This window comes from Adelges cooleyi, unplaced genomic scaffold, assembly GCF_023614345.1.
Source record: "Adelges cooleyi isolate 19-005CV unplaced genomic scaffold, UGA_ACOO_1.1 ACOO_flye_CR_arks_rails_tigmint_CR_PRNA_247, whole genome shotgun sequence".
In the NCBI taxonomy this organism is placed as follows: domain Eukaryota; kingdom Metazoa; phylum Arthropoda; class Insecta; order Hemiptera; family Adelgidae; genus Adelges; species Adelges cooleyi.
Genome location: NW_026095912.1, coordinates 9465865 through 9491550, shown reverse-complemented (window position 1 = coordinate 9491550; position 25686 = coordinate 9465865). Strand labels below are relative to the sequence as shown.

Below are 25686 nucleotides of genomic sequence, written 5' to 3'. Positions count from 1 at the left end.
TCTCTACACTGGTACACCGACAGACTGATCATATTATAGTGTCTAGGTAATTTATATGTGGAGTGGACTCGACGACACGGTAGTCGTACACAATTAGACGGGAACTGATGAGAATATAATACATAACATCATAGACAGGTATCATCGATTTAGAAATTACAACGTTTAAACGGCTAGGAAAACTGGATAGCGCCACCACGACGATTCCAATTATGATTATTACCGATTATTTAGTTTTTTACCATTATCCTTACCATTCCAAAACCGTTGGACCGTAACGATGACCTATAGGGTCGATTTTTTTGTAAAAACGTTAAACGCGTTGCACGAATTAGTTATTTTGCAAAAAGTTCTGCTTCGTCCGAGATTCACAATCATAATTAAAACAAAAGCGAATGTGAGACTACCACAAGACGCGTAATGCGATCGACCTCCTCTTGGCGTTGTTGACATATTTTGAAAAGCGGTCAGGGAAAATGTGGTCCGGTCCAAAACACGATTTTATTACGCTGGGACTACTTGAATAATTTGGACTTAACGATTCCAAATGAAATAGTAAATAATTTGAATACTCGAATGGCCGGTACGACAGTTGTCCACTAAAGTAATTGGAATTTGTCGTTAACGAACCGTCGGACCAAATAAACGACGGTGCGATAATGACCGAAATGGTTCATTATCGTTTGAATTTTCCCAGGCATTCGACAAAGTGAATGGAAAATGCTTTTATACCGACTTAATTTAACATCTATGCGACTGGTTTCCTTGCAATTATACAAATTTTAAAGAGCAAACTTGGCGACGGGGATGTATTAACGTGTACGCTACTGTATAGTAAGCTATAATAGATGCAATTAGACATAATTATAACCTCGAGCATCTCCCACAGTAGACCTCACGTTGTTTGGACACGAGGAAACAAAAAAAAAATTGTACATGATAAATGAACCGAAAGAAATTAAATTAAAAAGAGTCCAGAGGCATTTCCCTTAAACTAATCTAAGAAAAACGCCGTTGTATTAAGCGGTTCTTAAGGAATTCGCCAATAAGCACCAAGTGGCTTTTTTTTCTCTCACACTATATATTTTTCGCTTTATACTTTTTAGTTTCTTAATTTTATTGCCAAACTCATTTGAAATACTTATTCAAATAGTCAATACATTGCACCGTACAATATTTACTCAAGGTCTTGCCAAAATTAATGAAAATCGTTCATCGATCCACAATAACACTTTAATTTAAAGCGTATAATATATATTTTGCTTAAATTGCACAAGTGCTTGTATATTATTAGATTTATCAAATATATTACTCTACCAACTTAAATCATCTCGGCACTGATATATTATTGAATTCAAATAGCGCAATACTGTGTTTACCCTGTAGTAAACGTTCAGATTCTAATCGAATTTCTCGCTCGTGCATAATTGATATGAAGACCCAAACTTCACGTTATAACAGTACGCTAATTATAATATAATGATACAACGTTATCTTGGTAGCTCCCCAGGCGAGATCACCTAATGATTCATCGGTGTGCCAAATCGATTCCGTACATTTCATATAACACATCCCAACCAACTGATTGGCGACGGGTAGGTTTAATAACATTATTGACATAACGTGGCTGCCAAACGCCATGAATTTGTGGTGGCGACATTTGATCGATATTGCTAAACTTGCATCTAAATAGACAACGCCAACTACATAAGTAAATAAAACAGACACAATATATATTTATAAAAAATATTATTATTTTCGTTCCTAGTGCGCCTGAAAATTATCGTTTCTACTAATATTATTTTTGACGCATAAGTTAATTATTTCGCCATTACTATAAACTCAACAATAATATGCTTTAATCGCTCGACCAAAGACCTAATCAAATGTTGTGTAATCGTTTTACAGGATGCGACCTCAATATGTCCCAGGATCGCTTGACCGCTCTTCGGCTGCTGTCGTACTACTGGTTGACCATTATCATGCCACCCAACCTGTCAGCGTATGACGTTCTCTACAAGAACAATCCACTGCACCAGGAATCGTCCATTTCACAAGGTTCGATAGCACAAATTAAAGCTAATAAAAACGTTTAAACACATACAAAATACACTAGATAATTATACCAAAACACCATAAACCGGTATTACGGACAGGTGAACCAAAATAAACGATTTATGTACAAGACATGTTTTTTTCATTGCACGCTCACGTTATAATATAAAGGTCTAGTTTTATTTTTAATTATGTTAATTCGATTGTATTTATAAACGATACGTGAAGGAAGGCTTGAGTTAAAGAGTGCTTAGCAAATCTCAGATTATTGTTACATGTTTTCTCTGCTAACTTTTTATTTTCAATTTTTCATCATTAATTTATTTAAATATAGATTAATAGCAGACCTAAAAAAGTCTGTACTATTACATTTTATGTTATTTTTCAAATTAAAAATTATAATATTTTATGTTATTAAATAGTGTAAAAACTGTAATTAAATTTTTTATCGAACATTTAAGGATTTAACTTTTTAAATATTTATCAAAATCTAAAATGGTCCATTCACCTTATTTCTTGTGAAACACTCATAGAAATTAGATTACACGATTTTTGAACGGAATATACCATTTGGTTATTAATCACTGATTTGATGGTAAAAAAAAATTTGAGAAAATTTGAATTTAATGGTCAATTTTATGGTTCTAATTGGTACCTCATTGTCTTATTGATTTTTTGTAAAATAAAATGTCTTCCCCAAAATTATTAAAATAAGTAATAATATTTGTAAAACCCCAATATCACTACTTAGGTACATCTTGTAGTTCATTCTGGTGTTAAATTATTGTTTTCCTTAGTTAAACTTGCCTTAAGCTGTTGACGAACAATGTTGTATACTTATCGGTTTCAGGTAGGAGATTCGGTGGATATCGGATCGTCCCGCGGGCTTGCAAGGACAACGGAAGTTCGCATAAGAATTCGGCCCAGGGGGGCGTGTGCATGTTCAATTACGAATGCACCCAGCTGGGCGGCTCCGTGGTGGGCTCCTGCGTAGACGTGTTCCTGTTCGGTGCCTGCTGCCGGTTACCGCCGGGCATCAAAGTGCCCACTCTCGAACACAATTCGGCCAATCCGTCGGCCAGCACAGTGGAGAGTACGTCCAGTGCGTCTCCCAATTCTGGCGGCATGTTCAAAAGGCCCGAGCTGAACTTACAACCGGTGGCCGACACCATACTGTTACATCGTAACGGCACAGCCGTACAGAACATGTACAGACCCGACGACATCGCGGACCTGTTCAAGAACTTTACGCTCAACCCGAACGGCCACTATTACATGACGCACAACATGACGGACGTGTTGCACACCACTCCAGCCAACGGTTTTCAACAGCTGTTCGGCAACAAATTTAAAAACCCCAGTTCGGGGCAAACGTCGCCGGTGTCCAAGTCGACTGACTCGGTGCCCAACATCCGGAAGACGACAACGGTGTCCTACCAGGGCACACCGTCCCAGCACCCAGCTCAGTACGGCCACGACGACTACGACAATATGGTGCTTGTGCCCACACTAACGGCCCATCCCGACCCGAATAAGTCGTCTGAGGAGGAGTCCAACTCGATACATCACATATTGTCTATACTGAACCAAACGGCGCCAGTCGCCGACCCCGAACCGATGGTCGCCGAGACTTACGTCCACTCGTCCACCTCCTCACCAGCCCTGTATACCTGGGGCTCCATAGACGCCGACTCCAAGTCACCGAGTTATGGGTCGTCACAGTCGTACCATTCCACTAAGCCCTCCAGCTCATATCTACACAATGAGTACAAGCCGACTACGTCTCATTACGGCGGCCTCACGACGTCCACGCACCACCTGCCCGGACCTCATTTTCATGTAAAACCCACGTCCACCGCCAAACCCGTGACCAACCCCGACGCGGCCGCGCCCACCGTGATCGTCCTCAGCTCGTTGAACGACGCCAAGAACCCCAACAAATACTCATCGTCCTCGACGTCCATTTACTCGTATAGCGCGACAACCTCGCAAACGCCTCAGTCGTCGTCATATTACCGCCCGCAAGTGAAACCGTCGCAGAGCATTATTGTCACCGGCAAACCGTCGGTGAGTGCCGCTTACACGCCCACTTATCAGCACACGACGTTCGTGCCGGTGGGCGAAGTCCAGACTTACGGCCAATCTAGTATTCACACGTCCGCCAAACCGTTGGTTTCCAAACCCGTGGTGTATGCGGCCAGCTCGACCAGTAAACCCAGCACGTTGAGCAGCACCATTCACTCGGACAACGGATATACGACTGTGTTCACGGCGGTCAATAACAACAACAAATATCATGGGCCGGGGGGCAACACATACTCGACAGCCAAGCCCGTATTGAACCACGACTCCATGGCGGTGATCGCCACCTCTTCTTACAAACCACCCACTGTCACCCATACGCCGACACTCGCCGACGACGCCGACTACCCGTCACCCGTAACACCCAGCCAGGTGTTCATCACCTCAGACTCAGTTGACTTGCATCAAAACCCGTACCCGTACACCAGCAACCTGTCCAACCCTGCCGCGTTTAACTCGACCGACTCTTTCGCGTTTCCGCCCGTTCGCGATCCCAACGTCAACCTGACGGCCACCCAACAAGAAAAGCCAACGCTGACGGACACCACGCAATTTGGCGGCGACTACGATGCCGACCCGGATACGATTCCGCAACTCGCCGTCGACGAGAACCTTGACGACAAGGTGCACCTATTCGTCGAAAAGGTTGTTCAGTCGTTACAGGGTAATTTCGAAGACTTGGAAAAGGTGCTTATGTCCGGTGAACAAACTTCTAACGTGACTATCAGCAACGACCCGCAGCCTAGCACGCCTACCAAAAAACCATTGACAACCACTACCAAGAAACCGACCAAAGCCAAACCGTCCAAACCGCCCAAAGTGGGCACGTCCACGTACAAACCGACCCCCGTACCGTTGCCGGACGCGCCGTACCTGGAACCGTCCACAACGGTCAAGCCCACCAAATTGCCGACGCTGCTCACGCCCGTCCAACTGTTTCAGCCCACTTGGTCCACCGAAAGCCCAGTCAAGCGCCCGAAGCCTACAAAAGCACCGTCCACCACCGTAGTTCTGGACACGTTAAGCGTGGAAAACGGTTATACCACTGCTGAACCGGATTATAGAAAAGGTAAACGCCACTTACTTAAGTATTATAAAAATAATAGCGAGTATACTTTAACAGATTGGCAACAAAATCATTCAATTAATAACTAATCAATAGTTTTTGATTTTCCAAACTATTTACCATATTACCAGTAATACTTTTTTCTTTCTGCATCAATTGATGGTTAATGGTTATAAATAAAAACAATAATAATAAAGAGTATATTTTATGCCATTACAAATTTGAAATAGAGCGTACGTCCTATTCCTTTAGCTAGTGTTTTTGTTTAACAACTAATATCTGTAATGAAATGAAATATGCATTAATATTGACGTATAAATAAATATGAAACTAATATATAATGTTGACAATATACACAAACAAATGTTGACATTGTGTAAATAATGACATTTTTTTAAGTAATTAAACTAATTTAGAAATTTGTTATTCCCATAGAGCAAAAATATACACTTAACATATAAGTAACTGAAATACTAAGCTGAAGTACTAAAATATAGTAACTGTTATAATATTTTCTGTAATATATTCTTGATTCGCCTTTTGGCAGGAAATAAAATTTAAAAACACAAATATTCTTAACATTATAAAACAGTTTAAATACATTTAGAAATTTGTATTAAAATATTTATTTTCCTACAAATTTTAATTAAAAAATATTTTTACAATATAAACGAATATTATAACAGTTATTATAAAATATTAAATTTAAATATAAAACATATTTTTGTCTTTTGGGTTATTACTAGTTTTGACTATTTGGATTTTTAATTCTTATTAGTAAGAAATGTATTTCCCAGTTGCTTAAATAAACATCACGCTGGTAAACATATACTGGTAATTGGTAAATTTGGCACAAACCAACGGGAGTAGTTCACGCTCGAAGAACTCCGGATATGCAGACTAATTACTTAAAACATCTTATGATAATTGGCCTGAGACGGTAATGCTCGCAAATTCGCATATGATACGTTACCGCTGAGACACTCGGGAGCTCCTCGTAATCATGATAACGATATAGTAAAATAATTTGTCGTTCCGGTCTTAATGCCTTAATTCATTACCGGTTACTTGATCATTTCCATACCGTTATTACAAACAAATTTGGTACTCTTTCGTAAATCTACATTTAACCGAATGTTATTGTATTTAGTGTGCGGTGTTCGGCCTTTGGTCAGAAAGAACGGTCGCATCGTCGGCGGCACCGGATCGACATTTGGCGAATGGCCGTGGCAAGTGTTGGTGAAAGAGGCAACTTGGCTTGGACTGTTCACCAAGAACAAATGCGGTGGAGTGTTGATCACGCAAAAGCACGTCATCACAGCGGCCCATTGCCAACCCGGGTAAGAAAGTTTAAAGCATTATAAAGAAGGACAAGGGCGGTGAAAGGGTTGGGCTTCCATCTTTATTGGAGAACTGAAATGACATCCTTAGGACATACGGTTTCCGTGCATGCTACAAAGGCAAACAAGTGCAAAAGTCGTTTGAATAATGTCTGACGTGACGTTTGTACTTGGGTTACCAAAATATAGCGTTCGCGTTATAACGTTCAAGTCTATCTTTAATTAATTAAGTCGGTTAAACGTTTATTTTAGGTTCTTGGCCAATCTGGTGGCTGTCTTCGGCGAGTACGACATCAGCGGCGAAGTAGAGTCGAAGCGTAGCATTAGTAAAAACGTGAAACGAGTCATAGTGCACAGGCAATACGACGCGGCCACCTTCGAAAACGACATAGCTCTGCTCGAATTGGAGTCACCGGTGTCTTACGACCAGCACATAGTTCCCATTTGCATGCCCGACGACGAAGATGACTTCACGGGTCGCATGGCGGTGGTCACCGGATGGGGAAGGTTAAAATACGGTGAGACTTAAGTTATTGACAAAGTTTGGGATCCGGTTGAAAATCCGGATATTGCCCTACTCTGGATAGTGCACGTTAATCGGTGCCAACCCTAAGGCAGACGGTTAGGAGTAAAGGTCGATTACGAGGCTGTGAAAGTTAAAGATTCGAGCGGACTTGGCGAAGGGAGAGAAGTCAGAAGTGGAGTGTAAGCCACACCATTCACGAGACGAAACAAATCCCTTACTCCTACTAATATGCGGTACCTTAATTTTAATATGTCGCCTTTGTTGCAGGAGGAGGAGTTCCGAGCGTTTTGCAAGAAGTCCAAGTTCCTATAATAGAAAACCAAGTTTGTCAAGACATGTTCGAGACGGCGGGTCATTCGAAAAGCATACTGAGCAGTTTCCTGTGCGCCGGCTACGCCAACGGACAGAGGGATTCTTGTGAGGTAATTGAATCAACGACAATATTAATAATTTTTTCGAATTGATAAGTATTTTCGTTTTTACTTCAACCCGTTGCAGTCGACGTGCTCTCGTTAGAGACGGCATGTAACATCATAACGTTTCATCTGCGATCTGATTTAATCGCTCTGACCACAGTCACACGCCGTTGAATATGGGTCTCTGTCAATGCCCTCTTAATTCGTTGTCAAATAATATAAACAAAACATACAAGTGTGACCTTTCGTGTAAAAAAAATCCCAGTATTTGATTATTCTAATCCACTGGTTTTGATTGATATCACTAGCTAAAAAAAAAATTATACGTTTTCTAAAGCCTAAAGGTTTTATTTTTAAACTCGGGCAATCTACCACAATGAACAGATAAAAACTGTTATGCCTTTCGCGTACACTATTTTTATCCAGATAGTACATGGATCATTTGTCACACAATATCATTTTTTTTTCTGTCAGATTTCAGATCGGTTTCACTTTTCGAAACTGATCGACTATTGACAGTTATGACAGCTTTTTCCTACAAGTTATTATTATTATTGAAAAATATGGCACTATAAATACACATAGTGTGAATATAACTTACTTAATAAATAAATAGGTTCTAAAGTTAAAAGAGTATTAGAAATATATTTATACAGCTATACAAAAAGTGTTGAAGAAGTCCTAAAAAAAATCTAAAATCCTAAGCGGAGTTGGCCTAACCTCTATTATTTTCCGTGAAACTCTTAGACATAAAAGTCACTTCTATAAGACAATTGCAATTTATTTACATTCAAATAGTTTTAAGCTAATCAAAACTAAAGTGTCTTGTAATTTTTATAAAACCACTAAATATTCACAGTAGATGGAGGAGATTTTAAACGATTTTAAATTTTAATAACTCTATCCACTTTTTATTAATACACGCTACACAATAAATTTTATAAATGTATAGAAACATTTTTTTTTATCTAATAAAAAGTTACCACGCTAAGAAACATACATAATATTTTCCTTTGTTTTTGTATGAAAACTTAATGAATTTAGTATCATCGCAACTACAGTTTTCATTCGCACAAACCTTATTTTCACACTCCAAATAGTACGGATGGATAGTGAATGGGGTTAGACCTTTTAAGGTCAAAATAGTTATTATCTAAATCTGTAGTGTGTATAATGTTCAAGAAATAAAAAAACCTTTACCAAACTTTTTTTTTATTGAGAAATAATTAACAAAATTCTAGAAAATATTACTTTCGGTAACATTTTAGCTTTCCTTTATTTTTAACGGATTTTTAATTGTATGTGTGTGTGTGTGTATGCAGGGAGACAGTGGTGGACCGTTGATGATCGAAAAAGACAATGGTCGGTGGACATTGATCGGAACAGTGTCACACGGTATCAAGTGCGCAGCCCCGTACTTACCCGGAGTTTACATGAGGACCACATACTACAAACCTTGGCTACAGACTATTACCGGAGTACAATAAGTACATGACAGTTATTCTTATTTATAATAATAAAAACATCACACTTCTTAACTATAATTTTGTTTATTATAATTTAAGATACCTCTCCTTCCTCTAAAAAAAAAATTGTTTTAACATCATCTCGTTTGTATATTTTAACTTTCTTATGACATGTTCAATATAGATAATTAATAATTATATTATTATTATTATTATATAATACACTATGTATGTTTTCTATGCGAACGAAACCGCACTATTGACAAAATAATTTGTTTTATTATTTTTTCCAACTCGATGTGATATCCAAAAATCTAGGTAATCAGAATTAAGATTTCGCCATAATTTATTAATTTTTGTAAATTATTTTTTAAATTTATTTATTTAATTTATATATATATGTTTATTTTTGTTTGTATTTTATTCTATATTCTATACGTTTTTGTACATTGTTGTTTTCTACCAATTGTTTTTTAACACGATACGAGTACTTAGGATAATAATATTAACATTGATTTATTATTATTATAATTATTTGTTGTTTTATTTAGTTTATGTCTATTTGTAAGTTTATAGTATAATTTTAATTATAAGCATTTTTAATAAAAACAATTTTACTAAATAATACCGAAACTATGAAGCGTAATGCAGAGTTTTTACCGTTGATACAATTTTACATATTATTTTATAAGTGAAAATAAAATAAATTGCAGTAAAAAAGACAAAACCGAGCTAAACCATTTGAGTTATTTTACTGAGCTTTTCCCAAAATAAAACTCTTTAGCTGGCTTTAAGTGTAGACACTAGAAAGCTTTTAAGAAAGAATTTTTTAAATCATATAAACAAATGCAAGACAAATTGTCATAACTTTTATGTTACTTAGCGTATGGACAAATGTTAATTTTATATTAGTTCTTTGATATACTATTTACACATCTTTACATTAGGACAATAATAAAGATGCCTTTAAAAAACTGGAATTACTTTAAAAAATGTTTACACCAATTTATAGTATGCTAAAAATAGTATTGAAGAATCCATTATTATTACTGATTTTTACTTACTACAATTTCTGCCTAGTACACGTCTTACTGTCTTAAGAGTTAGAATTTCTCAATTTTCAACCTAGCAAAGTACTAATTACACTGAATTTCTGATAATTTTAAACGAACATTTTTATTAAACATAAATTACACTTTAACCTTTTCTAAGATTGTTGAAATGACACACTCAAAGTCACTTAGGCTAAGAATAATAAAAAAAAAGTGTCGCAGATACTTAATGACTAAAAATATATTTCCCTAAAATGAACTATCAAATCTAAATTTTAGATCGACAAAATACGTACCAAATTGTAATTAGGCAAATGATTTATCTAACCACTTAAGCTCATCCTGCTTTCATTACGTTGTTAATGTTTAAACATTTACTGAACAATAAGTAGCTCACCAAGGTATCAAGGTGCATAACAATTGAAAGCTTACATTATAATTTTTCTTTTGAATTAATCCAACTTTTACGGTAAGCCTTATGTACTTTTCTGAAATGGAAATGCGCATACCGAAATTGTTAATTAAATGTCATCTAATTCATGAAAAAATTTCTCGGCTGTCAATTGATGTAAACATTTCATAATTATTTTACTCAATTTTATACGCCATTTTAGTAATATTGCAAAGAATTTTAAGCAGTTATGACAATAGACAAACAGCTTAAATACCTTGGTACAACAAAGAGTGTACAAATGAGTAGTTATAATTCGTGATACATTTTCATGTATCCACCATACTTATAATATATATTTATATTTAATTTATGTTTATTAAAACTAATATGTGTGTTCTGTGTGATATATAAAATATGTATTATATTATTATCATATATATTATAATTCTAACTTATATAGTTCATTTACACTTACAATTAATGATTTCCATGAAAACTATTATATACTTAACGTCTAATCGTATACTTTAATACAATATAATATGTATATACATTATATACATCGTGTATCTTAAAGGTCATTGATATAAACTTATATATTGATTTACTTTACTGTTATTGACTACCTACCCATACTTAATGCAGACAATAAAAAATTATTATTATTCTTTGCCATTAATCCTAAAGATCTCACCTAAATAGATAGATCACGTGATATTTTACATTTTACCAAACACTGAGTTTGACGAGAATTTAACTGCAAACCTTATAGGCCTATTTGTTTTTAATACCTGGCGTTTTATTTTGTGTTCTTCTAAACAAAACAACTATATATTAATAGTGTTTAATTTTTTTCCATGTAAAGACAATTTAAATTAAATTCAAAAACACAACTATATTGATGTAACCTAACAGTTTAAGTAAGAATTTCGGGATGAATCGTGTGAGGTTTGACTGAAAAATAAAAACGCCACTAGCCGTGTTATTATTTACAATCTAAATACCATATAGTGATATGTCTTATAATACCTACTATTTACTGTATTTAATATTATGATTATGGACTCTTTAGTAATGTCGATTATTAATTACCGCATTGTGCTTAACTAAAATAGTTTTAAAATTATTAGATAATAAAATAATAGAAAAAGTAAAACATTTTTAAATATATAGTATAATAATAATCATTAAAACTAAACATATTTTTACATTTACAACATAGGTAGGTAGCATAATATATTGTTGGCGGGTTCATTACATTCTATTGGGATCCGTTTCTTAATCAACATATTGATTTTGGGACTAATATCAATTTATTTTTAATTGAGAAATAGTGTTTATCGATTTGCTAATTTTAAATAGTGAATAATAATAATACATAAATAGTGTTTTCCGACAATGTCGCTAAGTCCACAATCTACAAACAGTTTGTGTTAGCAAAGTTAAGGACAAGTGATAGGTATAACTTTCGACCGAAATGGCGTAACAAAATGAGTATGCACGTTTATCAGGATCAAAATTCCCGATGAAATCAAATTCACAATAAAGATAATGCTATGGTTTTCTATATACCGAGTCTACTATTTATATAAATATACATATATATATATATATATATGTTTTGTCTACGATGGCTGTCACACCATTAGATATAGTTGATCTGTTCAGGGCAGACGATCATACTTTTCCGGTGCGAACATAAAAATCTAACTACATTTTTGAAAACCGTTTAAGGTTCTTTGTAAACTTTTCGACGGTCGTGAACACTTATAAACGTCTGACGACAGTACACGAGGCATATGGCGGGTGATCTATAGGGTACCACATTGAACCCGTCACTCTCCCCAGGTACAATTCGTTACGCCACCGACGACAACGTCGACACAATAATAATAATAATAATAATATAGTATTAAACATATTGCCATGTTGTCAATACCGTGCTAATAATATTCTAAGAGGAAATACTTAATCGTAAATGGTATTATTTTTTGTTTGTCTATATGTACAACACTGTTCTAAGGGTCGTATCCGACTCAGACGTACGGCCTTCTTTTGAGTAGTCCACTGGCGCTATTGCGGTCACCGTACGAATACAGTCTGATCGTCTCCGACTTGGTAGCTTTGCTGTCGGTTACATCGACAACCTGAAACGCGGGCACGTCGCTGGCCGCTGTCAAAGAGGCTGAAGTCTTGTCGGCTGTGATGCTGCTGTTAGCTTGTTCCGTCAAGTTAGTGGTCTTGCCATCATCTGACGTGAATATCGACAGGAACTGATCGACTATCGACTTAGAAGCGGCCGGCAGTGTTGTGTCGTTTGACCTGGCCAAAGACGCATCGTTACCGATCGGAGGGCCCGTGTTGTGTATGTAATTCACCGGCCAACTCACCGGATGGTCCGCCGACGGGTAATACTGGTCGCTGCAGGGTCGCCACTGTTCGGTAGTTTTGCCCACGTAACACCTACAGTAAGCAACACCTTATCAAATATCGTCATGTGTGCGTGGAAGTGATCTCATACTAGTATTTGAACGTAGAAAGTCAGATTTCATATTAGGAACAGAAGAATACTAAGATTAGGCTAGACGGAAGATGTTATTTGAAGAAATAGGGGCTAAAATAGAGACGTTTTGTTTCCAGAATTTAATTTAATAAATTGTATATTATTTTACTTATTAAGTCTACGAATACCTTGGAAATTTCGCAAAATGACTTGTTTTCTTTTTTTTCCATACACCAATTATAGATGAATATTCAGTTTAAATTAAATCTTATGAAAATTCATGAAAGTACATATTTTTGTCCGTAAAAAAAAATGTACTTTCATGAATTTTCATGCAAATTTAACGTATTTAGATTATCCATTTAAAAGTAACACGGTTGAAACCCGATAGCTGTTGTTTGTAGTCTGACCATATCATGCGTTAAAGCTTAACTGATGTATGAAGAACCATAAAATTTGTAGTTAGAAGAAAAAAAATTAACTTAAGGAAAACACATTTGATCGAAAGAGATGTGACGTGATGTGCGATTTGCTAGTACAGTTGATGCGAAATCTAGTTAACTGGCTTGTCAGTGTGTACAATTTTGTGAGGTATAAGACGAGATAAAATTCCAGTTGGAACTAAACAAAATGATAAAGTATTAAATGTACTGACCAAGGATAGCTGATTCCTTCGGAATAACCGCACCGGTGATCGGGTCTGCAGCAGTAATCCCATCCTCCTTGATCGACCGGACACGACCATATGCCCATTACTGCGTTTTGAGTACAGTAGGAACCAGATTTGCACGGCTGCCCGTTGACTGTGAACCTCATCCAAGTCCATTCATTCACACCAGGCTCTACAAAGTTATAAAAAAAAACAATTACGCAATTCGGTGGTATTTGTTTTTTTGTTATGGACTTACGAGCACCGGGCCGTGGGAGCTTGCCAACTGGAGAAACGTAACATTGAATTTCGTTGAAGTCCCACGTGAACAACAAGAACCGCTGGTCTTCGCTGAAGTCCTGATTAGGCCTCAGGTCTCTCATTTCGATGTCGCTCATATCGCAATAACCACCACTAAATCAACCTCAATTTAGTACACACGCGATACCAAGTACCCACGTCTGTTCGTAGGCTGTATCGTTAAAATTATTATTATAAAAAAAATATGTACCTACAAGTAGCTGAGCGTAGAACACCGGAAATACGATTTTTCTCGGGCGTTGTTGCATTCCATTTTGCATTGCATTTCCGAATCGACCGTCATGGATTTTCTAATAGCCGGTGGCAACAGTCTTGCCGTACCACCAAAACTAATATAGCACACTAAAGCCAAACAGAAAACATACACGTTCAATTAGAACACACAAAACACATAAACTACCTTACAACCCTATTCACATACATAAACTAAAAATCATACAAGTTTTAATGATATTCAATCCAAATATTACCTACAAATAGTACATACTTAGAAAAGCGATAAATCGGTTTTTTCTTCACATAAGTGCTACGTGGGTGAACCTTAATCAATGTGCAGATGAATACTCACGTTTTGTCACAGGTCCGTAGAATTGTGGGACCTGAGGGTTTTGTCCGTAAGGGTTACCACCACCGCCACCACCGCCACTGCCGCCAATGGATATGTCTGGATAGGGCTGTCTGTCTTGGGGCCGACCGGACACAGGTGTGTACTCATTTGGCATCTGGAAGAACGTAGTGGGTGGTTGTGAAGGAACGTAAGTACCGGTCGGCTTAGTCGGCGTGAACATTGTAGGAGTAGTCGGGCTAAAAGGAGGTGGTACGGTCGGTCCAATGGGGAAATTTGGCGGACCGTAACCAGAATCTAGGGGAGGACCGTAACCTGGAACAAACTGCGGTGGACCCTGTGGAGGCAGTTGGCCGTAAGTCGGCCTGTACGTTGTAAGTATAGGCGGTGAAGATGTAGGCCACAAGCCCGGCAGTGTCTTGTCCAGTTCGCAACCCCTTCCGAAGCTACCTCGGTTATATATATCGCATCCGGCATCCTCGATGAAGTGTTTGGTCGGATCCATGTCCATTACAGGGTAGTCTGTCAAGAAACAATTGTCGGCCCACTTGCCGATAACAGCAGACGTTCGTCTAACATTAAAATAAAATAGAAACTCTGTAAGTATACCCTTTTCGATACAAGCTCCTCTTTTTTTTTTTGAGTAACCTACCGAAAGCTAAACACTCTGCACGTGAAATGCTTTATGTGAAGACACATCAGCTCACATTCGTGTAAGTTTTCCGCTTGTACTGAAAATTTGATGATGGCAATTTGAATGGTGAGACCGCTGCGAATGCGTTCAAAACAGTCTAAAAAAATATAAGAATTTATACTTTTTAGGTATACTGCATAATAGTCAGATTTATTTATTTATTTAGCGCATGGAACATTTGACCGGAAGTAGGCCCTATTGAGGCCTAGTTTGGTCACCAAATGGTGCATGGCATTTCTTCCACGCAAAGTTATAATAGTTATATTAAGCGATTACATTAGGTTCTTTCATGAGATTATTGAATAGACTTACCAGTGTCCCAATTTCTCCTCGGTTGACATCCGGGTTGACTAAGCTCGTTCCTAACGAACACATCGCTATCTCTGTCCGGCACCAAGTCTTGGTAAATATCTAGTTGTCTTATGAACTTGTCTCCCAAGTGACAGTTGTCCATAGAAGAAGTAAAGCTGTACCTAAAAACGTTAGCGGAGTAATGAGAGAAGGTTTCAATAAAAGTCTTTTCCGATTTTTGTTTTTACCTGTAGCTAAAAAGATTACAAACGAATGTTTGTTCACTGGCACAAATGGTTTCACAGTTGTAAAGCGATTGCGCGTTTAACGATTTTATTATATTGTTCCTCTGCAAATGATGTCCAGTCCTGGCTTTGATAAAACACTCTAAAATTTGGATTAGAAACACATAACACAAACTAGAGCAACGTAAGTTTATTTAATATGAAAATAATGTAATTTTGGGTGCAAACACTAACCAAAAGGAGACGTTGGCTGTCGGTCCGGTCCAGGCGACATGGTCGGGTTAAAGTTATTGAAGGGGTTTATATTAGGACCACCAAGTGTGGGGGAAACAGATCCACGGTCATAGTACACTGGATCGTTTCCATATCCTCCGCCTACATCGTTTCTCTGAATCCACGTGGGATTGGGATCTCGCCACAAGGTCAATTCCTGGTCGTTACCACCAAAACCCCATTTACGGTTCTGGCCGTAGCTGACCGGTCCGGCCAAGTCCAAGTACCGGCAGATTGGCGAGACGTTGACATTTTTTTCGTAAAAGTCGTAGTCCACGTCCGAAAAGAAGTCCAAAGACAAGTCTAACTTTGCCGTAGGCACCGCTGTCAACTGGCAACTACTGTACGAGCTCAGCTTTGTGTCGTATCTGTTCAACAAACGGAGGAATCCAAGAAAGTTATCTCAGAAGTTTTCTTAGGGTTAGGCAACTGCTTGGTTTACCTGTAGTTGAATCCCTCGCAACGAAATTCCTTTTCATATTCACAAAACATCTCGCAATCGCGTTTCGATTCGACTGGCAAAGTTCTCTGAACGTATTTGTCGGTCAAACGACGTCCACCCACGAGTTTTGTGAAACACACTATTATTCAAAATTTAAAAATACACATAAGTACCAAAGCAAAATTGTCTATTATCTGTAAATACTATGTCAGACGCATTTAAGAAAATTATTTCTAATATGTATTTGAAATAAGCAAACAGATCAGGCTACGACAGTAATTTTCGCAGGGGGACTGCAGATTCTAACTTGGAAAACTTATTAAAATTTCTAACATATACGCTAGAGTAGAGTAACATTATACGAATCCTAGGATAGCCGTAAGCAAGTGTGTATAATGACTTTTACCACTTTAGATATTTAACCGTTAGACATTTATAGGCAATTGCAAAGACAATTGTTAGACCACTAATTTTAGTGTTACCAATAGTTCTCTCAAAACTCAAAGATTTTTTTAAATATTTTATTTTGTAATTTTTTTGTTTATCGATTTTTCAGATTTAATTATAAAATAATTTTTGGGAGACAGCGTAGAACCAATGCAATAGTTATCAAAAACCGTTTTTAAACAACGTTTTGTATACATTTGTTTAGTTTCATGACAATTTGAAACTTTGCTATTAATTTTAAATGTATCTTATATTATATATTTTAATATTAAAGGATTTTTTACTTTGCGAAGTATCATTAGTACAATATTATAATGCCAATACCACGTTTATACAATAATATTGTATACCAATCATATATTATACTTCACCAACATTTTCTGTTAATTTTTTTTACTTTTCACTTAATAGCCAGGATGATAAGCAAAGTCAACTAATCTTTTGAATTTCCCTCAGCAATATTTTTCACAAAAAAAAAGTTGTTTTTTTTATTAATTTGCTATTATTATTTCCATAACCCTCCATTCCTATATTAAAATATATTATTCAAGTTGCTAAACGTTTAAAGTGGTTTAATTAACTCGGTTTAAAGTAGTTTAATAGGTTTTAAATAGGATCATGAAATAGATATTAACCACGGAAGTAAGGATAACGTTTAATTATTAATAATTCTTACTAGTTTTGTACTTTAAACTTGGATTAACACTCACTTGTTCTGTCTCGACATTGTAGTATTTTCATGAATAGATCATATTCCGGGTCATCGTACAGTCCTGATTTCGGTAAGTCCGCTGCCAATAAACATGTACCATTGCCGTTTATGGTTAATCTAGGTACACACAGAATGACAAACATGTTTTTTATGATTAAACAAATGACTTTGACTTCTAAGGCCATTAGCCTGGTTAGGTCTAAGATTGGTTTCACTGATTTGGTTTGTTTCTATTTATAATAATGTGTACACAATTATCAGTGCTGACTGTGGTTCGTACTCACCCAAAGCTGTAAGCGTTGCATAGATTCCGTTCGCATTCTATACTGCATTGTACCAGGTTACTGGTACTTACAGTCTTGGTCACGTCAGATTCGTTGAGACGCTTACCGATCGACACCCTCTCGAAACATTCTGCAAACAAAAAACAACAATCAATTACAATTTGCATTTAGAGCGAGCATTGTACAATGTACATAATATTATGCTTGGTACAATAACTGATGTATGTTTTGTTGTGTAAATAATCTCTGTCCACTCTTGTCATAATATTATTGTACTTCTTGTGTCGATAATTTTTTGTTGTACAATAATGTATTCGTGTACATTAAATGTAAACCAAATAACACTTTATACGTATTACTCGCTGTATGAACTCACATATAATATGTTACTTATGTTAAACAAACGAGACCGTTTACATGTTGCGCAAGTGAAAGGAACAGTATATGTTGCTCAATATATAGTTCAGCTCAAAAGGATATGAGCTAAAATTGCAATCAAGTTGTTTGAAGTTATTCATTCAGCCGAAAATAATTAACTTAAGTTTGAATGCCCAAAACTCACTGTAATTTATACTTTCTGTGTTTACTACTTTAGTTTTATTAAGTTTTTCTTTTGTCAATACCACCTTTTAGACCCACAATAAAATTCATTTGAACTTTGTTGTTTTGGAAAATTCCCTTAAATCAATTTGAGCTTAATATTATTGATACGTTTAGCGTTATTAGTCAACCTTCCTTTACAAGCATTTGAGAAGGCGCAACAAACAATTATAGTTTAGTATACATGAACAAATGCACTCGAATCTCGATAACCAGCTAACACGGTAATTGTATAAACGATTTCCGAATATGTTCATCGGAAGAACAATTCATTCGGAACATTAATGTTATTGGAATACATCCGTTTAGCAAGCGAATTCGTCAAGGCACAGATTGATAGTTTCTTATCGAAGAAAATACAAGGTAGCCCAACAAGGTCGTAGTGGCATGTCATCCGTTTTTGCAGACGCTAAATCTAAGGCTGTGACAGTAGTTAGAAAAAATATTTTATTTTATTCATTCTACGAAATTATTCCATTTTTTTTAAACCCAATTTTATGTAATTTAATTTTTTTTATCATATGTAAGCATGTTTAACCGTATATTATACAGTAAACAACAAGAATTATGTCAGTTAATAGACCGTGATATTGTAAAATAACGCGCAAATCAACAATTAATGACGGTCAAGTTATACTATCGTACGTCGATAGCCCGTTTTCTTGCTATCAATATTTTGACATGCTTACATCATTTTTTTTATCGGGAAATCAAATATTGAGAACCTAATCCATACAACATAAAAATATACGTTTTCAAAATAAATTCAATTATTATAAAAATATTTAACTCTCTATGACTGAGACATCAAATGTTTAAAACACTTTCTCAAATATTTTTCAAATATACATTTTTAATATTACTTTACTGTTTATGAAGTATTTCATTATTATTTCCTAAATTTCACAAATTAAAATACTATATATTATAAATGATTTTTAAACTTCAATTAAATATATATTTTTATTTTATTTAAGACCTCTACAGCTGAAGTTATTGTTTCAAAAACAAATATTATACTCATAAAATTTATGAATTTATTTAATTTAAAATATTTGTGTATATAAATTTTAACCACCCTGTCTTTTTGTCACTCCCTGTTTCCACGGACGTCGCACATTACCACTCGATCTATCAAATATGAATGGCAAAGAATCTAAATCATTTCTGCCAACATGTTTATGGTGCAAATTCCTAGAAAATATTATATATTATTTGATTGGCGATTTACATCCGGAAGTAATTGTCAAGAAAAGACAGACTGATACAGACAAAAAACAGTGTATTATTATTTTATTTTGTGTTGTGTTGCAAAAAAAAAAAACAATGATATCGCGAATCGCGTGCGGAATTCAGGATGAGCGACACACGGTTAATTGTGTATGTCAAGCTTGAGAACCGTAAACGTCGGTAATGATTATGATATTTAAAGCATAATCGTGCAACCTATTAATTGTATTTTTTTTTCTCTACTTTATGGAAAAAGCGTCGAAAATCAAGAAGGTCCTGTTCTCATCGAAGGCAGCGTTTTGTTTTGTGTATTTAAAAAAATATGAATAAACACAAATACTATACATAGGTACACAAACCCGTGTTTCCGGCATAAACACAATATTATTATATTGGAGGTCGTCGTAGGAAAATTAAGGAGCGGACACGGATCTCTTTTGACCGTATCATCATCAGCAGTGTATCAAGACGTTATTACTAAGACTTTAGTGTTTTTAAGACCTCTAAACATAATATACCTAGATGTATATTTTAAGGTATTTATGTTTTTTTTTTATATAAATTGTCGGATGACAGCTGAAATCCGGAAAACTACAATCAACGGCGGCGGTGGTTCTGGCGGCGGCCACGGGTTGAGAAATTAATAGTTCAATTATGCATGGAAAGAATGCGGCGACTAGCAGTGTCTCGGACCTACGGTTTGGTAATCACAGGGGGATTATTTTATATCTTGTAGACGATAGGATTGCCAAAACTCGACCTTGGAATGTATAAAAAATGCACGAACAATCACGTGGTACTGTAAAATAGACAATAAAAAAACTACCTACTCGTTTAGTAGTTTTTTTTTCTTTTACATAGTTTTTTATTTTTTTATTTAGACTACATTTATTATGGAAACCAATTGAATTGTTCGTTCGACTCGAGTTGTGACATTATAATTGTTTACCGACGCGGTCAGATAATAATTAGTTTCAATGTAAATTTTTTTTTTTTCGAAATAGCTTAGCTTAGTTGTTGACCAGATTGAGCTAAAGTAGAACTGACAAGTTCCTAATCCAAATAAAATCCACATAATAGTGGCTTTCCGAAATGCGTCCGGTAACAAATATTGTTTGAGTAGGTTAGGTTAGAGAAAGTTTTATACTATATATTCTCTTCTTCTTCCTTTACATATACCAAACAAGCGGTGTCAACCACCCTAAACCTCTACTTACATATTTGTATTTTTTACCATCTACTTTATTCACTCCACAAGTATCCATGACTTTTATTATAAAACCCATTTATTTATTTTTCGGTCTACTATTTAATTTTTGTTTTTTCTTCCAACTCGCCAATTCACTTCATCTTATCTTCCTGCTATCGGCGTTACTCCTAAACTAGCAAATGCAATTAAACAAGAAAAATGACCCACAATGAAAGGAAAGTGGAACTAGCAGAATTAAGAATGTTGTGTTGGGTGTGTGGAGTGACTAAGCTTAATAGAATTAGGAAGTAGAAGATTCAACGCTCAATAATCGATTCCATGAATCATTGTTGGCCTCACTACAAGTTTAATAAGCTGTTTCTAAATTACTTCTAAACAAGAACCAAAATACGTTCACTTTTCTTGTTGAATCTGACCATGGTCTAAGATTTTTTTTATTAGCACGTCTAGTTATTTTTGTACCCTGTTATTGAAGTTTTAAAGTCAATGCTGAAGTACTATTTACAACGTGTTGGCGCTTTAAAATATGTTGCGTTATTATTTCAACTATGAGAAATTATGATTATACATATTATGTTAAAGTACTAAAAATTGAAGAAATCGTGCAAATTACCAAATAGTTATTTCTATGTACATTACTTATCTTTTTTTTTAACTTACACAAAGAACATATTCATTTTGTATTATTTCTACAAATTTTACCACTATGACGTGTGTATTTTATAGTTGAAATCAGACTTTACATATTTTCTTTTACCTATAGATAACCGTAAAATAAATTATGAGGCCAAATTCTTTTAAAATTCACATTCAGAACTAATTTATGGAAAAAAAACAACGACAATCATGGTCATGACCAAAGTGAATTTCGAGTTATCTAAAAATAAATTTACTCTTAGTATTGTTATCAGTAAAGTTTACTGCTATGATTTTTGGTCTCTATCTAGCATGACCTAACTAGCAAGTTCTTCTTTTTTTTTCTGGATTTGCGAACATTTTGAATTAGATAATTATTATGTCAAACTATGAAAACCATATCAAAACGAATAAAAAGGTTTACAAGAATTTGGGTACAAGTAGAGTTTTGATATTAAAAAAGAAGACTTATTTTATCAAATTTACATCGGAACGCTTTTTCCGTTTCATCAAATTTTGTAATTAAAAATAATTTTTAGGGTCGTTTTGGGCTATACACGGGCCCTTTAAGAAACCCAAAAAATGTAAAATGTATTATTAGGGGCCCACATCAGGCTGGGGTCCCTGGACTCGTGTCCTATGTGACCTGAGGAAAATGTTAAAATGAAAATGGCATGGTTAAAATTACTAGGTCAAACTAAATTTGTACATTTAGTTGTAAAAGATTGCAGATATTTTACCCCTTAAGCGCACATGTGAACCCTTTATTTCAATTAAAACATTTTTGAACTTTAACGCTCTAAACTCAACTTATAACATCACACAATACACAGTTTTTAATATTACAGAACATTCCTCTCAGTCATTATGGATATTTAATAAAAATTTTCAAATTGTTAATTAAATTATGATTTGATGGAAATAAAGACAGAGAATTTATAATTCAGTTTGGACAACATTAAACCGTTAGCATTACCAATTTTTTGAAACCCGACACCAATACATTTTTCTAGAGATGTAATATACAGGTTTATCATTTTATCATGAACCACTCAATATATCATTGGATGTAAAAAGAAATTAAATTTTTTTCATAATGTTTTTAAACAATGTAATCCCAATTTTTATTTGTTTTACCTCCATCCCAATTTAGTTCTTTTGAAACTTAAATGGTAAAGCATTTATTTTATTAACTTTCAAATTGAGAATAATATACTAAAAATGTTGACTGGTCGATAACTAGTTTTGGATATGTACTTTTGAAGCTATTGAAGTTTCAAGTTTAGGACAGGAGCAAAAGTGAGTGTAGTGTTATTTTTATCTGCGCGCACTTACCAGCCGTACATCCCCTCCATCCTAACCTTTAAAGTCTTATAACTTTAAAAATAGTTGTCCGAAACTGGTTATCAACCAGTCAACATTTTAAGTATATTATTCTTAATTTGAAAAGTTAATGAAATGTATGCGTTACCGTTTAAGTTTCAAAAGTTGCTTTCAAAAAAAAGTTGGGAGGAGTTAAAAACAAAAAAAATTGAGATCACATTGTATAAAAACAATATGAAAACAATTCATACTAAATCCTATGAGATATTGAGTGGTTCACGATAAAATGATTACCCTGTATTATCCATATTATAAATAAAATACAAAACTATAAAATTACTGAAACAATTGTTTTTTTAACGTAATATATTAGCATATTATACATTTTACAATAAATCGCAAGGTTGCGTTAAGAGTAAAAATTATAATAAAAAAGTTATATTGGAATAACTTAAAATAAAATAATAACATTTTTGTAATTTAATTTTTCCTAAAATTTAAAATAAACTGTGTTTTTTATTTTTTTTTTGTTTGTACCTGAAAATTAACATAATTTTACAAACAATTGATTGATACGCAAATCATTAAATACATTTTGGTGACCTTTTGTATAAGAAGTGATAATGCTCGTAAAGGTTACATTTACTAATTAATATTGACATATGACAACTATTTATTTACGGGCACCACCTACGTAACATAGTTTTAAATTAAACATAAAATTTTAATAATTTTATACTTTCTTATGGGTATTTATTTCTTTCAAGCCTCACGTATCCAATTCTTTTAAACGCCAAAATTATAATTTTTTCAACTTAGTGCTTATCACTTGTTGACTGACTATAGATTTGAATACAAAAATGTATTCAAACACAGATATCCGAGGCACTTTGCAAAATATAATCAAAATGCAAATAATAAAGTGATTTGTTATAACTTACAAGTTACAACTTCTAGTCCTTTTTTAGGTTTTACCTACAAGCAAGTGAGGTTCGGGTAGTGCCAACTAGAATGAAGTACTTATTATGTCTGAATTTTGAATATTTAAAACTATTATCTACTAACTATAAATGTTAGTGCTGATGATGACAACATTGTTTCCGAAATACGCAAAGAGTTTATTATTTTTATGGTTAATAGTTAAAGTATTAATTTCTTTACTATTCTTTACTATAACCATACGTTTTTTCTAGTTCCTAATTAATTTTATTGAGGCCCATCAAAAATTTTAATTTACTGAAACCAAACTATAAATACGACAGGAATGTAAATTGACAACCTAAACGCTGAACCCTTTTATGCGTGCTGCTATTTAATCTTCTTACATTGTAATTTCCAGATCTAGTCCTAATACTTTTAAACTTTCATGCCTTTTATGTTTAGAAAAAGGGGTCGTTTATCAAATAAAAATGATATTTTGGCGGTTAAAAAAAAACAAATTTTCTTTAATGTAAAAAATACCTATAATTAAATAGAAACTTATAGGGGTTTGGAGAAATAGTTAATACCCGATGTTTGGCAAAACGTTGTATACACATTGTGTACACTATACAAGATAAGCCTGTGTGAATTGTGAAAAAAAATAACAAAGCTAAATTATCAGAAAAAAAAAACCGAAATCAACCCCAAAAACTGTTATTGTTAAAATTTACCCCGACTACTACTATATAATATTTTGTACCCGGGTACGATCGACTCACCGTTGATCCCCAGAGTTAGATAAGATCCAGCGTGCGCGATGTCGAGCACGTGGCACAGAGCAATCAGGCCGATGATATGAGCACTACACTTGGTATCCATGTCGTCCGCGATAGCGAAAAAACTGACAAAATTGCACGTTGACCAGGAGCAAAATGCACGCGAGAAAATGTTGCCTATACCCACCTACCCAGCCACCTACCTACTTACCTACCCATACCTATACCTAACCTATAGCCGGCAGTCAGTCCAGAGAAATCACCCGACCATTAATAATCCAGCATATCGCACGTTGCTCCGGGCGTGAAATCACCACCACCAGCCGCGCATTGTCTTATAAACGTTTTCCGAATGTGTGTACAAGTGTATATTATTATTAGTTGTTGTTATTATATTATTATGATAATGTATAAATATAATATATATTATGTTGTACAGGTACACTGATTTGTTATATCCACTCACACACACACACACGTACGCCACCGCCAGCCATTTTCCCGGTACGATCAGACAGTTTGACGGTGAAAACACGAGAAATGCGTTGAAAAAAACACACACACGCCATAATATTATGAGTCAGCGCCCATACTCGATTCGGAATGACTGCCACAGCAGTGAGCGATAATCGTCCGACTGACACGCGTGTAATTATGTACAAAAGAGTTATTTGATTATGATTTTCCTCTTACTAGTAGAAACTATAAAACGAAAATGTTAACTTTTTTCCCCCGTTATTATAACATTACGCTCTGATGGAACGCCGCCAATCCGACACCTTTATGGACAACCTAATCCGTGTCCAAAAAGTTAAATGAACTTAATTATTCATTTGTCGTTTCGCAAAGAAAAGAGACCAAACCAAAAACCACCTCCTAAATTCCAAAGGCGTAGACATAAAACTAGTACCGAATTGTTTTATGCCCAAGCAATACAAATTTAAGGTACCTACGAAATTTGAGTCCTAGTCATCTCTAACAAGGGTTTTAACTATAAAAATCATGACATTTCAAATTTGATGAGATACCTAATAATTAAATAATGTGTGTCTTGGGTCTAAAAAGGTCAATCTCAATTTTGCAGCTTTGTGGCGCTGTGTGAATTGTTTTACAAAACCATTCGTAACTTTTAGAATTCTTGGACAACAATTCTAAAAACAATGAGGG

At 35.0% G+C, this 25686-nt stretch overlaps 2 protein-coding genes across 2 annotated transcripts in view; one reads left to right on the top strand and one right to left on the bottom strand.

Annotated features, from left to right (window-relative positions):
• Positions 1-9291, top strand: part of LOC126837102 (serine protease filzig-like) — a 29218-nt gene extending 19927 nt beyond the window's left edge. The window contains exons 2-7 of the mRNA XM_050570901.1: positions 1909-2058; positions 2906-5206; positions 6354-6543; positions 6796-7061; positions 7337-7491; positions 8808-9291. Coding sequence (XP_050426858.1) covers positions 1923-2058; positions 2906-5206; positions 6354-6543; positions 6796-7061; positions 7337-7491; positions 8808-8972 — 3213 coding nt within the window. The 5' untranslated portion in view covers positions 1909-1922 and the 3' untranslated portion in view covers positions 8973-9291. The remainder of the gene's footprint in view (positions 1-1908; positions 2059-2905; positions 5207-6353; positions 6544-6795; positions 7062-7336; positions 7492-8807) is intronic.
• Positions 9292-12236: 2945 nt separating this feature from the next.
• LOC126837103 (uncharacterized) lies at positions 12237-24650 on the bottom strand. The gene is made up of 13 exons (XM_050570902.1): positions 24523-24650; positions 17824-17953; positions 17538-17656; positions 16381-16519; positions 15900-16306; positions 15669-15807; positions 15442-15602; positions 15088-15226; positions 14439-15007; positions 14065-14212; positions 13809-13963; positions 13556-13742; positions 12237-12860 (listed from the first exon to the last, which is right to left on the bottom strand). Exons 1-13 carry the CDS (start codon positions 24620-24622, stop codon positions 12434-12436), a joined length of 2820 nt encoding a protein of 939 aa, XP_050426859.1. The 5' UTR covers positions 24623-24650; the 3' UTR covers positions 12237-12433.
• Positions 24651-25686: the final 1036 nt, after the last annotated feature.

Coding starts and splice junctions, on each gene's coding strand:
- LOC126837103 (XM_050570902.1), bottom strand. CDS start 24,622: ATGGATACCAAGTGTAGTGCTCATATCATCGGCCTGATTGCTCTGTGC. Junction 17,954..24,522: donor TCTAACTCTGGGGATCAACG/GTGAGTCGATCG, acceptor TTTTGTTTGCAG/AATGTTTCGAGAGGGTGTCG. Junction 16,307..16,380: donor TGCGAGGGATTCAACTACAG/GTAAACCAAGCA, acceptor TTTGTTGAACAG/ATACGACACAAAGCTGAGCT.